The sequence below is a fragment of the Apium graveolens genome, chromosome 11 (assembly GCF_009905375.1).
Source record: "Apium graveolens cultivar Ventura chromosome 11, ASM990537v1, whole genome shotgun sequence".
In the NCBI taxonomy this organism is placed as follows: domain Eukaryota; kingdom Viridiplantae; phylum Streptophyta; class Magnoliopsida; order Apiales; family Apiaceae; genus Apium; species Apium graveolens.
The window spans coordinates 188129203-188143636 of record NC_133657.1 but is presented as its reverse complement, the minus strand read 5'-3'; the positions used below and the strand labels follow the sequence as shown (position 1 = coordinate 188143636).

The following is a 14434-nucleotide window of genomic DNA, read 5'->3' as shown; positions in this document are numbered from 1 at the left end:
AAATTAATTTCAATTTTCGAAACCTAGTACAACACAAGTAACACAACACACACATGAATAAGATGTTTGGTAAACTAAGCAACCAATTACCAACTACGAAACTACCAAACCCAATCTTTTGACTTTATATTGTCATGAATCATTACGCATTGAAAAGTCAAAGTTCAACATAGGAGGCGTGTGGCTAACACGACGTCGTTCTTCACTATTTCCATAGATGCATATTATTCACATTTCATATTCTTTATTATTATCTCTATTATTCTTCTTCAACCCAATTGTGTGTCTAACCACTTTGTCTCCTCTTTGATTCTTTCATTTATCTCTGCTCTCTTCTCTCTCTAGATTCTCTTTCTTGATCATTTTCTTGGTTTCCATCGAAAAAGGTACCATTTTTATTTCTTGCTCTTTAGTTTTTGTTGATTATTTGATTGTGATGATTTAAAGATTTTGATATATGATTTGAAATTGTGGGTTTTTTGTTTAGTTTGAATTTATGTTGGTTTATGTTTTTGTTAGTGGAAATGTTTGATTTTTTGCTTTGGTAGCTGAGGCAAGTGATTAGGATCTGCAAAATTCAATTTTTATCATTATGGAGGGGGGGGTGGGAGGGGGGTGGGAGGGAGAGAGAGAGAGAGAGAGAGAGAGAGAGAGAGAGAGAGAGAGAGAGAGAGAGAGAGAGAGAGAGAGATCTTTGATGGAGTGAGGGAGGGGGGCGAGAGAGAGAGAGAAAAGGAGATAGATATCAATTATGGGGGGAGGGAGAGAGAGAGAGAGAGAGAGAGAGAGAGAGAGCTAAGGGCTGGTGATGATTTCTTGCATCTTCATGTCTATCTCATTAGTTGTATCTACATGTCTAGATGATTAATACTCGGAAATAATTTTTAGTAAATGATCTATGAGTTATCTGTTGAGGGATTGGATGATTAAGTCAACTCTACATGTTAAATCTTGTTAATTTAGCTTTATTTTTGTCATACTGAAATTTTTATCGGTTTTGTCAGCTATATACATAATATAGAAACCGAAACCTCATGAACTAGTGACTTGTTCCTCGCCGATTCATGTCCTTTAATTTTCTTGAGAGATTTTTGTGAATAGTTGCTTGTATCAATAGATTTTTTTGGTGTTTTATTGCTCATTTCTGGAAATTAGAAGTCATTTGAAGCCCCCCAATTTATGCTATGAAATAATATGCAGTATTCTCCTCTCCTTGGTTCGAATGTTAGGTTCTTGTTTAGACGGGATCCATTGCTATGTTACTATAAACTGATCTCTTATAAGTAAGACATAGGCCTGCTGTCTATACACCTCTGAACTGATACAAGTCAGCTAAGATTATTTATCACATTTTATGTTGGTTCTGCATCACATATGTAGATTGTTATTTAACAAAATTTACGGTTATATTATCTACCTTATGTTACTTCTGTACTTATCATTACGTTTACCTTGTTCTGTGACTTTTTACTTCTAGATCTCGCGAGTTAACGTTTTTAAGATTTTTAACATTGAGTCGCCATGTTTGTACAAAATGTCGTTGCTTACTATTCTTTTCCTTTTTCAGGTTATTTCACGAAGCAAAACAAATGGATAATTTCTTTAGAGGCATCGGCGAGGAGTCTTCACCAAACCACCTACAAATTGTTAGGTGCCCATTTTTGCAAAATATTAATGAGCCAACTAATTTTTCCTTCTCCACCTCCATGGCTTTTTCTCTGCCTGTAAGTTGAAACATGATTTGTTGCAAATGTTTTTAACCAATTTTTTTACCGTCCTTCCATTAAGCCAAATTAAAGCAGAATACTTCCTTATAATGTTAAATGTACTTTTCAGGGACGCGGAGCAAAAGGTCCTATATTTGAGGATGGTCCCAATTTTGATATGGCCTTTAGGCTTTTTCACGGACAAAATGGTGTTGTCCCGCTTTCTGAGAGGTCAACCTTCGAACCTGTGAAGTTAGAATCTGAAAGTGTACAACCTCAGTTTAACCCTTTAGCAGCCAAAGCAGCTACCATCAGTTTTTCAGCATTTGGACCTGGCGGTCCCTTTGGGTTTGATGGATTTTCTGAGATGTGGAAGAAACAGAAATTTAATTCTAAGTCGTCAAAAAAGAATTCCTCTTCCAAGGTACATGACATGAAAAATGATTATCACACAATTTAGTCTGCAAATTTTTATCATATCTTGTTGGGTATTAATATAATCCTTTGACATCAAGGGAATCTGGTTGACAATTGTTGCTTATATTACTCCTAACAATATTGATTGAATATTGCATTCAGCGCGTTTGCTAACGGTTACATGTTTTAGGGAGGAGGTTCAAAGCACGAAGCAGTAAGCAATGAGTGGTTACAAACTGGAAATTGTCCAATGGCCAAGTCATATAGGGCAGTCAGTAATGTCCTGCCACTTGTAGCAAAAGCCCTTCAGCCACCTTCTGGCATGAATTTGAAGTGCCCCCCTGTAATAGTTGCTGCAAGAGCTGCCATTTCACGAACAGCCTTGGCTAAGAATCTTAGGCCACAACCTCTGCCGGCAAAAGTACTTGCAATTGGTGCACTGGGCATGGCAGCGAATGTACCTTTAGGAATTTGGAGAGAACACACGGAGAAATTTTCTCCCAGTTGGTTTGTAGCAGTCCATGCAGCAGTCCCATTCATAGGCATGCTTAGGAAGTCAATTCTGATGCCGAAAGCAGCAATGGCATTTACAATAGCAGCTTCAATTCTGGGACAAGTTATTGGCTCTAGGGCAGAACGTTATAGATTGAAAGCATTGGAGGAGAAGAAGTTGACACTTTCAGAATCATGTGTCAGTGAGTCTGGTTTTGTTCAAGTTGATGGCGGAGAGAAGGTTACACTTTCAGAATCTCGTGTCAGCGATTCTAGTTTCGTTCGAGATGGCGGACGTTGTGGAGAGATGGTTGACTGGAAAACTGAGGCTGGAATTACTTCATCAGCTAAAGCCTTGTACTGATGTGTGTGCCTTGTAAAGCCATTATAAAGTACTGCTATGTATCTGCCTTGTGATTTATTACTCTATCTATACATTTGAAATTGGCCTCGAACTATAATACTAGTAGGCTATTAATTTGTGGGAATAATGTCATCAAAATACAGTAAGGTTTTATTTTCTGTTTGCTTCTGAAATTATAAAATGTATTCATGATATTTGCTAAATAATTTTTTTGACTTGTATTTGTATAGTTGTATATACACTTGACACAATTTTTTTGCCCAAGCACACCAATTCACAATATTTATAACAAAGGGGAAATTGAAATGCATGACATTTCAACTACTATTTTCATTGTAAATTTGTAATGCAATTCCAGAATTACCGAAAGTATTGCATTACAAATTTACCGAAAGTACTCCAAGTAATCGACATTTTCCACTGATTGCACTTGTTGAAGACGCGGACTCTTTCCCCTCATCTATGTTTCGTATGGATTAGTTTGAAACTGAGATCATGTAATGACACAACGAAGCCCTTCAATTTCATGATGAAAGGGCTTTCATTTCGTGATGAGAAGGCCAGAAGTGCTAGAGCATCATTATTCCAAGGCCAACATATCAATCTTGTGAATGCAGCTTATATATGCTGACTCGGTTTGCCAACTATTTTTGTCTTTAAACATAGCCTGTAAACTTGTTCACTTGGGTTTGGACGTTTGGTGAACAAAAAACATAGTAGGCATATCAAACCAAACACTTGATATCCGACAAAAATCACGGATTAATTAATAGTAATCATGAATGCCGGCACGGATTCAGAAATTAATTCCTGAAACATCACTTATTATATTTTGTGACCTTATATTTTTGAATTGTTGGGAGCACTTTCATGGAGTATTACAAATTTTAATGATGAAAAAATATAAATTTTGATAAGACACGTATCCCCGTTCCCTTTACTAGATCCGTCCCTGATCTGATACAGGGGACAAGGACCCGTCTATCATTATGATTTCAATTATCACATTACAGCACCTTCTCTCTGCTACCTCTTATCTCTAGAGGATGACAATGTACATTGTGAGAAACATAAACCCACACGGCCACACCCTTGTATGTAGCACAGGCACATGACATTCCATATACATGATCCAGCTACATGCAACAGAACAGCCATTTGGAGGAACATATGTTAGATATGTACTGCAGAAATGAGAAGCTGATAAATATAACTAATAAGGGGAAAATAAGTCCAACAATCTTTTGCACCCTTGTATATAGAAATAACTTTGAAAACGCAGGATGGGAAGGGACATCTAGTCGAAAATGGTTCGAATGCCCAAGAAGCTGGCAACTGCTGCCACCTCCAGACATTTGACAGATTATTTTGTTTTCATCCATTGAATACAACAAAAATCAAATTGCTAAATATTACAAACATCTAAAATATTGCCGATCGAATGAAAAAAACACCTGAACTATTTAAATAACAGAACTAAAGTTGTAACGACTAACTATTATACAGGGGCAACAAACAAGTTGAGATTACTTGCCGCCAGAGGACCTTCTCTTGGAAGTCCTCACTGCACTTCTACTACCTGCCTACATTCCCTTTACTTCTCCATGGTTCCTCCCTGATGATGCTCCCAATCTGCCCATTGTACTGCTCAACTGCATAATGCCTTCTGATCGCTGCTACAGGATCTGAAACAGTGTTGCGTGGCCCAACTCCGCCATTAAGGATCCCCCCTCTGCCCAGAACATCAAGTCCTACCATACCCCTCTGCTGTTGTACACTTGACACACCGTCAAACTCACTTCCTCGTCTCTGTCTCTGCATCTCTGAGTAGTATCTATTTTGTTGGTGCTTCAAATCGACTGCAAATGGCTGAACCTTGGTGCCATCACAGTTCATGTAAGCCTGATAGTCAGCAATCCCTTTGCTGCTACCTAATTCTCTTGCTGGCATAAGTGATGCACCATTTAAATTACAATCGCTAATTCTATGTAATTGTTGCTGCTCTACATTAGAAGAAGAAGGTGGGTAATTACCAAAGGCAGCAGGATACCTAGCAAGCAAGATTGCAGAATCGGGCAACGAGGGAAAGCCAGTTTGTATTCGGTTACCATCCCAGAAACCAAAACTTCTCACTGGAAGACCCATGTCTCTAAGGCCCAGGTAACTGTTATGATCAAACTTGGTAGAAGCTAAAACTCCATCCAAATTCTGGCTGGGAGTAATTTTCATGTTGAAGGAATTTTCGGATAACTTGGCATGTTTGGCATCCCTATCTTCTTTTTCCTCTGCTCTGGAATTTGGCTTTTGCTGAGCTGAAGGGTTATTTAAAAACTGACCAAAGAGTTTCACATCACCTTTACGGGTTGGTTGATCTGAATCTGATAAGCACCGCGGCCTTGGTCTTCTTGAATTTTCCTTCAGATAGTCTTGGGACAGCAAGTGAAGTTCAGACCTCATATCATTATGCTTTGGACCATGACCATTGGACTTCGGGAGATAGGTGTCCTGAGGTAGAAGGTGATCAGAATGAGAATTCTCATCCAGTTTTAAGATACTTTGACTAGGAGTTGGTTTATAGCTACCAATATCCCCGTTCAACGCTTTCTTCGCTGGTATCGATGGTGGATAAGCTTGAAGGCTATTCAAGGGACTAATATGATCCATTAAGGACTTCTGATACGGAGGCTTGTTATAACTGTCTTCAGCGCTCACAGAAATATTTGAATGTGTATTACTGGACTTCCCTGAAAGTAAATTAGATGTCAGCTGAAGACTCTTCTCTTGGATAACAGGTGTTTGCAACACATAATTGGAAGCAGTATCCAAATTGACTGGATTTATCTGCTCACGCCCAGGGACAGAGCCAGTTGGTGATAAATTTGTACCAGCTGACACGGTAACATCTCCATCAGATAGGGTAATAACTTCAAGACCGTCCCCATTGAAGCTATTTTTAGGTAACGAAAACTCAGTTAGCACTTCTCCTGCTCGAGAACTATCAACATTGAAACTGCTCTCTATGTTTGTACAAGAGGGTTTCACAATGTCACCAACCTCCTGAACAAATTTTGGTTTCTCCCCATTGCCACTTTCTGTAGCTTCACTTTGTCTAGTTTCAGAACGAGTCCCAAATCCATTTTCAAGAATCTTCAGAGTCAACTCACTACCATCAGGATTATTGCTACCATCACGACCTAGGCAATCACGTCTATTTTTACTTCCAGCAGAGACAACGTCTTCTGGCTCAACAACTAGAACATCCAACTCTCCTGCATTATTGCTTTTCTTTGACTTGCCAGTGTCGGGATGAATATTTACAATCCCTTCAGGAGATGTTTCGGTCTGAACTGCTTTCGAACTAGACAAGGACAGATCATCATCAGTCTTGCAGCCCGATTTAGTACCAGAGCCATTCTCCAAAAGAGAAGCATTCTCCGTGTCGGCTCCACCACCTCCATCACCATTGTCACTCAATGACGCTCCTCCACTGCAAGAACCAGGATGCATCATATCCAGCCCAAGGCACTTCCGAGCCTTACTGAAGAAGATTTTGCACTGATTACTGGATTTCGTCCTAACACACTGGGAAATCATTGCAAAATCCTTGCCATAGGATGACACAGCCTGAATGAAAACAGACCTTTCCTCATCGGTCCAATCTGCCTGGTCTACCTCCCCACAACTCTCATCTGAACATGTACCTTCATCAACATCCTGTGCAACCTCAGGTGTCACTGATCGCCTTTTCTTCAAGCGCATTGGTTGGCACTTTCTATCTTGATATCCCTCTCCAATATCAATCGAACTGGTAATGCAAGAACTCATAGCTTCTGAAGACAGGGAACCACATATACCAGCCAACACATCAGCAGCAACATTTTCTCTCTCACTACCCAAGATGTTAATAGCAGTGGACCTCTTAGACATGACATCATCACCCCGCGCTGTTCTAGAATTACAAGAACCAAAAACTAATCTTGGTGCAAACTTTTGATTTTTCAAGCCATCATTATCATTAGCAGCTATCGCTGAGGCTGCACCCAGCAAATCAAGTGAAGCTGCATTGTTGTCACGATTCCATCTCTTACCAGATGTAATCAAGTAAGTATTTTTAGAATAGGACTTCCCTTTTTCTGCAAACTCCGGCTTCTTCTTTGCTCTCTGAAAACAATCTGATTTGTGATTCTTGTAATAAAACTCAACACAGTCTGCAGTTGTTTTGTTATCAAGAAAGGAAGCTATTTTTCTGAAGTCTTTCCCAAGTATAGAAAGCTTATCTAAGAAGATCTCTTTCTCTTCAGACGTCCACGGATTGGTTATACATCGTTCTGTCTCAAGAGAGCAAGGATCCTCTACTAACCCATTACTTGAAATGAACCTTGACATTATTTTCTCCCTATCCTCCAAAATTAAAGAGGGCATATTCAGAGCACTTCTGTAGATCTTTGTACGGGAATCCTCGAGCAATTTGCTTGCAAAATTAATCACCTGTGTGGTGGGGACTAAACTCAGGTTCCCCGCTGCAAACGACATAAGATACATTTTACAATGATAGTTGAGAAAAATGTAGAACAAGTGTATTACTAAACTTCCCAGATCCAGAAACTTGAGAACTGGAGCACTGGCAGTAATCAGGTCCTGAATTCACACAAATGTACGATGCATGAAAATGCTAAATCTCATCAGATAATTAAGTATAAAGTATTAAAAAATAGTCTAAAAAATCTGCCAAGATAATGCACTAAGAGCACACAGATCTACTCAAGCAAATATATACTGCAACAGCTTTTTTGTAAAAGATTCATCTCCAAATACAGAGCAATATAAACAGCGACGCAATATAAACAGTGACGCAATATAAACAGCGACGCAACACAAGTCATGAATGCAACATGTTGCTGTTCTTGAAGTTTTGATAACCGATTCTTATAGCAAAAAATAAGGGTCAGCACACTCACTAAAAAATATACACATGAACACCTCAGCAGTTCTACACAAACAAGATGTTTGAGATTTTAACCCCAGTTCCTTGCGGGATGGGGAAGCGGGAATCAGAAAATCAAAGAAATTTTTTAAGTTAGCTACCCGACAAACATGTACATTAGAACATTATGCATTGCTATCATTTATTCTAGCTTCCACCTGGGCTCTAGGGATTAGACAAATTGAAATGAAAAAATGTGCATATGGAGTTATAATATATGATATCATATATTCACTCAACATTTATGATGAATAATAATATTATTAAGGTAAGCACTGCTAAAAGGCTCAACCTTGCATAATTAGATATATAATTTAGGCAAAAAATTAGGTATAACTCATAAAGTTCTCTTGGGATTTCATACCCTTATAGAAACTAACAAAATTTGCCTCGACACGTTTATACATAGTGGCAATTCTTTGCGAGAGTCTTACTTCTCAGAAGAACACAAGTACATCTATAAACATTATAAAGAACACATTATGAAGGCATAAAATTACTAAACTATTCCACGTTACAGCTTATAGTCAAAATATTACTTAGGATAAGCTATAACACTTTTCCATAATGAAGGAGCTTGCAAGACAAGATATCTTACTAAAAAGATGTATAACTAAGAACCACGATTGTATGATAATAAGTTCAAACTCAGTACAAAAAATTTGGTCTGTAAACAAGATGAAATAACAAGATAGTGATTGTAAAAATAACTAAAACCCGTTGAGAAAAAACGTTTTAGATCAATTAGAATAGTTAATGTAACTCATATAGTTTGGCAGTAAGAAGATCCAGAATAAGAATGTCGTGGTATTTAAGGCAGCAACATGCTAACATACCAATAAAGAACACTAAAACAAATAAATACTTCTAATTTCCGGATCTTGTCTATAGGCAACAAAAAAGAATAAGAAGCAAAATGCAACAAATTTATACCTGACCAATAGTAGATGCCATAACTTAAAACTTCAACAACTACAAAAGCACTAAATTAGAAAAGTTACTAACCAGGAGATGAGAATCTTGAACGAATAGATGCACGATGCTTTTGGTAGCCACAGGGCAGCATTCTGCTGCCAAATTCAAACTTCTTCTGAGGCTTTGCTCGGCTTCTCTTTATGGATAGCAAGCGCAGATCTTCCTTCCAGAGGTGCTGAAATACTCTGAACTTCAGAGTGATAACTCTTTCCTTAAACATCATGAAACGCTTCCTCATTGCAAATTTCTCCTTTACTAAAGGATCGACTCTCAAGTCGGAGCTATTATCAACTACTGGAATATGAATAGAGGATGAATTGGCTGGCACTAACTTGCTAAACACTTGAGAAGCTTCATGTGCAGACTCTTTGTTAGAAGCCACTATCAGATCATTTACATTTTCTGTCTGTACACAAACATTATTGGGAAGCATGTGACAATTACCCTGACTAGGTCTAGGTTCTTTTCCCTCTTCGACAGCATATACCAAGAACTTAACTTTACTGTCATCTCTACAAGCACCGATTTTCCATGAACTTTTGACAGAATTCAGAATCTCAGCCTGAGAAATTAGCTTCCCCGAGTCTATAGGTTCAGAAAACTTAGATGTAGCAGTGCCTGGACTATCAATATCCTCATCTTTACCTTCTGCAAGTTCCCCTTCAGAGGCACCACAAGTCCTGTCCATAATATCTCCAGAAGTTTGCAAAGGATCTGGTCTAGGAATTATATTAGATGCGGTGCCTACATCTGAATGCTTGTTGAAACACACCAGTGGCAAAGAACTAGAAGAAGCTGGATGTGGATGAACACTCTCAGTGTCAGATATCAGTAACTTCAATTCAGTTTCAAGCGAATCAATCTCAGACTCGGTAGCTTCTATTCTCTTTGAGACATCGGCTTTTAATACCAGCAACTTGTTCAAAGCAGTAGACTTCACAAAATCAGAGTCCGTCAAACCCAGATCACTACATTGAACCAATTCGTTAATTGAAGGGTATAAATTAGCAATTGGTGTCTCCTCCAAGGTCACCGGATTGCAATATAAACCTTCGCAGTGATTCAAAGACTCCGAAGGAGAGACACATAAATTAGCAGTTTCAACATTCACCGCCTTGCCCAAAGATTTGTCGTCTACGCCTGTTGAAAGAATAAAAATCTGAAAATCAGATATCATGCATCATATTCCCAGTAACATGAAAAGAATATGGCACAATATATAAGAAGGTGTTTTTCATGAAAACAGAAGCATATCATTAGTTACATGAAAATAGGTAAAGCACAATACTTACAAAGAGAAAATAACTAAGAGTCCCGGCACAGGTTACAATACAGGCACTATTATTGCTTCCAGCTAGCACGGTAAAAATAAGAGGTTACCAAGACATTTTTAATGGTCTGTACTTTTTCTGCATTTTTACCAAATAATACCTCCCAAAAGAAAAAAAGCTGTCTACCTTGTTCTATCTTCAACAAACACCTTTTTAATAATATCAAACATATTTGAAATTTAGCACATTTGTTTGCGCTTCTCACTTCGATAAATTTACACGTGAATGTCACAAGATTTTCATTCAACAAGTTTTCTGTGCTAACCTCATTTAAATAGATACAGGTTTTCACCGGTTTGTGAATATATTTTATTTCAAATAAGAAAAGTTAACCTCTCATATGTGAGCAAATCAAAACTAAAACTGCTTTAAAAAAACTATGTACCTGATTATTAAGAATTCCCACTGATTACATAAGTTCATATCTAGTTTTTTTAACACAAAATCATAAACATAGTGGGACTGGTTAACGGGAGGGCCAAAAATGAAGATACCAGGTTTACCAGTAAGCCATTACCAGTATACATACCACAGGATTGTACCCTCCAACCCAGAACCCCAATTACAACTTGCTTCTAAATTTAATGCTACTTTGTTAGCCATTTCGCTATCATGGACGTACTCCACCAATTGAAAATTCACTCATCTGTGAATTTGAGATACTTGGCACGAAGATATCAAACTTTGATTAAACATCACCAAGGTATCATATGTAGAACACTAGGATTTTAAGATGTCTCTGCCAAATTAGCAGGCCAGGTAAATTTTGTAATTATTGTATTTTCAGGCAATTCTGAACCTGCTATTTCACCTAGCTAGGATTTATCCTACAGATCAGAACCATACTTGATCCCTCATTTTAACTGAATACTGAGAAGCAAGAGGCAGTATAAAATGCAACTACCAAAAACATAACAAGCTCAAAAGAAATATTTGACACGAAATTTACTGACTCAAGAACAAGAAATAACGGTCATTGTTGGATCAGAGATAAAATAGAAAAGCAGCAATGCATACAGGGCATCCAAATTCAATATATTTGCTCCAGTGGGTTTATATATTACTTTAAAAATGCCAAACATAGAAAAATATTCTCCTATGCAATGTTAAGGGTCTAAACCTTCAGATGGCTTCTTAGTTTAACATCAACGGGACAATATCATACATACATATATATGCAGCATTGGAGAAACTAACAAACACGGTTCAGGCAAGAAATGCAGTGCGCAGGTAACTTCTTTGTTTTAACTCAAAACCCGGTGACCGTCAACGTTGTCTTCACATACAATTAATACGTAAAGAATTTTGTGCTGGTACTACTCAGAATGAAATTAAGAAAGTGGAAACAAGATACTAATGGAACAATTTACTTACCCGGCGAAGAACTGCAAGCAACTGAGGATGGAGTAGCAGGAGATATACAGCTCAAAATACCTGCAAATCTAGGACTTCTATCTGGGACGATGATGACATGAGAACGTCCATGTTCTGTGTTATTTTCAGATAATAGCATTCCATTTTTCACTGCAGTGTCACTACGGATGTCAACTTCTTTTTCAGATAAAAGCATTCCATTTTTTGCTGCGGTGTCACGAGGGCTGTCAACCTTTTTCTTCTCAAACTTTGCAAGCCCCTCACCCCATCCAAGGCGTGGCTTCTTCCGTGAACTCGTCTCTTCAGTGGCAGCAGCAGGACTTGCACCAGCAGCAGGACTTGCACAGGCAGCACCATCACATGAAGGGGACTGTAATGGTGATACAATTAGAGGATGCAAATTAGACTTAGTTTCAGTAGAATCTCCTCCAATGCTCTTGGAGCTACTTGAATGGCTCAAACCAGAACCCCGTGAAGACATGCTTCCTGAACGTGTCCATTTAAGAGTCTTCCAATCTTTGGAGCCCAATGAATTCTCTCCATCTACCTTCTGACCTGTGCACGAGCCACTAACACCGCCACTCTTATCATGTGTGTCTTTCAAGTCAATTTGATTACATTTTAGTACGTCATCTACTAACCTCTTGTCATTAACATCAGACTGCATACTGGCAGACCCATTCAGTGATGAATTGACAGCAGCAGCAACAACAGCACCATCAGAGGAGTGTCTATTCAAACCTCTCTGACTAAAAGGCTCACCCCTATTATCCCTACCATTTCTCCCATACTTCCCAAACAACCGACCATTCTCATCATCCAGCATCTTATCATTAGACCTCAAAGGTCCAGACCCACGAAATGATTCTTCAGATAGCATAGGAAAACCTCTACCATAACCTACAAATTCCAAAACCGCAAATTATCAAAAAAAAATTACTCAGCAAGGACTGAAAAAACATCTCATAAATTTAACACACCACAACTCACACATAAAAACCACCCTCAAATCAACAAAAACAACCTAAACAACCCAGATCCACAAATCACCCAAAGTCAACATTAGATCTACCCCTTGCCTACACACACCTACCTACACACAACTTCACACAAAACCTATTCATTCCTAACCACACAAAAAGCCCCAAGATTCAAACTTTCTTCCTCCAATCAATTCAAAAGAACAAAAACTAACAAGAACAAAACCTAAATTAAATCAAGAACACAAATATAAATCCCATCTTTACACCAAAAAACCTAAATTACATCAAGAACACAGATTAAAATCCTATCTTCACCCCAAAAAAACCTAAATTAACTCAAGGATTCATATAAAAATCCAATCTTTACACAAAAATCCTAAACTAAATCAAGAACACAGGTAAAAATCCAATCTTTATACCAAAAAACACACCTATATACAAAAACAAACACATAGATACAAAAAGATTAAAAACTAACCTCCAGGTCTTCTCACATCTCTCCATCTATTAGAACCACCACCTTCTGATAAAGACCTCTCGTTCTTTCTCTCTCTAAACAACTCCTTCCGATCCCGGGGCAATAATTCCGGCGGCATCAACCAAAAAAGCACACAAAACCAAACAAATATATGTATAATTATACACACAAAATCAATTTCAAGCCCAAAAGCCCCAAATCCAAGCTAAAGATCGAATCTTTATGAATCCTAGGGCTCAAAATAACCAAATCTTGAAATTTAAGCTCGAATCTTGGACACCCAGATCGAGAATTGAGATGGGTTGTGAGTAAATTGTGAAAAAGAGAGTGAATTGGGGGAGAAAATTAGGGTTTTGAAGATTGAGAGATGGGTGGAGTTGATAAGAGAGAAAGGAAGGGAAGGGAAGAGGAGAGAGAGAATATAGGGCTAGTTTACTTCTTTCTTCATTTTCTAGAGAGAGAAATGATGGAAATTTGTATTTTATTATTATCAATTTCTATATTTAATTTATTAGATAGTGAGTGATTTATGGAATATAGAGATAGGATTTTGTATGTATAGGTAGGGTGTATGTGTTTATATAATATATATCTTTATTTTATAGTAGTAATTTATTGTGAGTTGAAGTGTACCTCAATGGTGATGTTAAACCATATTTGATTTTGTCATTCAAGTCCGCCGGTAAAATATTTATTTTAATTATAGATTTTTGTGGCAAAATTGTTAAAAAACTGAGAAAATAAAAAGAGCAATCCAACTCCCGAAAAAGAACCCAAAAATATTTTTAAACGGCACGGGTTGTTATTTTATTCAGGTACTCATATTAATATTAAAGTTTTATTCATTAATAAAATAAAAAATCAATATCAGTACGATAACTCAGTATATAAAGACGGGTTTGTGTACTCTAGCATTTCTCAAGTAGAAAATAGTAAACTTCTAATCATAAAATTCAAAATTTTATAAGTTTTGTGCATTTTTATTGGTGGAATTGTTATAAATGCTGGGGTCCATCAATATTTATGATTAGAGCACCAATCAAAATGTACCAAATTCATGGGAGTTAGTGCTTAAGGAAAATGTTAGCTGGATAAGGTTTTCCACCAAATACCCTTATTTAATGCATAAAAAATTGTGAATTAGGCTAAATTTTAAAAAGTAAAATTTTGGGAATAATAAATACCGGATAGTTTTGGAAAATTACCCTAAAATTTGTATTGAAACAAGAGATGTACAAGTAATTTGGGACAATTTTTTTTTCCAAAAGGGACATGTATATTGGGACGGAGGGAGTATGATGATTAAAAGATGAATAAAAGGAAAAATTTA

At 37.5% G+C, this 14434-nt stretch overlaps 2 protein-coding genes across 5 annotated transcripts; one reads left to right on the top strand and one right to left on the bottom strand.

Moving 5' to 3' along the window:
• The first annotated feature begins 229 nt into the window (after positions 1-229).
• Positions 230-3200, top strand: LOC141697265 (uncharacterized). The gene is made up of 4 exons (XM_074501554.1): positions 230-386; positions 1568-1724; positions 1837-2130; positions 2314-3200. Exons 2-4 carry the CDS (start codon positions 1590-1592, stop codon positions 2977-2979), a joined length of 1095 nt encoding a protein of 364 aa, XP_074357655.1. The 5' UTR covers positions 230-386; positions 1568-1589; the 3' UTR covers positions 2980-3200.
• A 1007-nt stretch (positions 3201-4207) lies between these two features.
• Positions 4208-13584, bottom strand: LOC141695171 (uncharacterized). Of its 4 annotated transcripts, none has more exons than XM_074499435.1 (5): positions 13105-13584; positions 11644-12543; positions 8969-10078; positions 5013-7499; positions 4208-4922 (listed from the first exon to the last, which is right to left on the bottom strand). In XM_074499435.1, exons 1-5 carry the CDS (start codon positions 13220-13222, stop codon positions 4555-4557), a joined length of 4983 nt encoding a protein of 1660 aa, XP_074355536.1. In that variant the 5' UTR covers positions 13223-13584; the 3' UTR covers positions 4208-4554. The 4 variants fall into 4 exon arrangements, with proteins under 4 accessions (XP_074355536.1, XP_074355535.1, XP_074355534.1 ...); XM_074499434.1 differs by having other exon boundaries at positions 4208-7499; positions 11644-12212; positions 12285-12543; positions 13105-13583; XM_074499433.1 differs by having other exon boundaries at positions 4208-7499; positions 13105-13583.
• Between the last annotated feature and the right edge of the window lie 850 nt (positions 13585-14434).

Coding starts and splice junctions, on each gene's coding strand:
- LOC141697265 (XM_074501554.1), top strand. CDS start 1,590: ATGGATAATTTCTTTAGAGGCATCGGCGAGGAGTCTTCACCAAACCAC. Junction 1,725..1,836: donor CCATGGCTTTTTCTCTGCCT/GTAAGTTGAAAC, acceptor TGTACTTTTCAG/GGACGCGGAGCAAAAGGTCC. Junction 2,131..2,313: donor AAAAGAATTCCTCTTCCAAG/GTACATGACATG, acceptor TACATGTTTTAG/GGAGGAGGTTCAAAGCACGA.
- LOC141695171 (XM_074499433.1), bottom strand. CDS start 13,222: ATGCCGCCGGAATTATTGCCCCGGGATCGGAAGGAGTTGTTTAGAGAG. Junction 12,544..13,104: donor AGATGTGAGAAGACCTGGAG/GTTAGTTTTTAA, acceptor TGGAATTTGTAG/GTTATGGTAGAGGTTTTCCT. Junction 10,079..11,643: donor TGCTTGCAGTTCTTCGCCGG/GTAAGTAAATTG, acceptor TTCTTTCAACAG/GCGTAGACGACAAATCTTTG.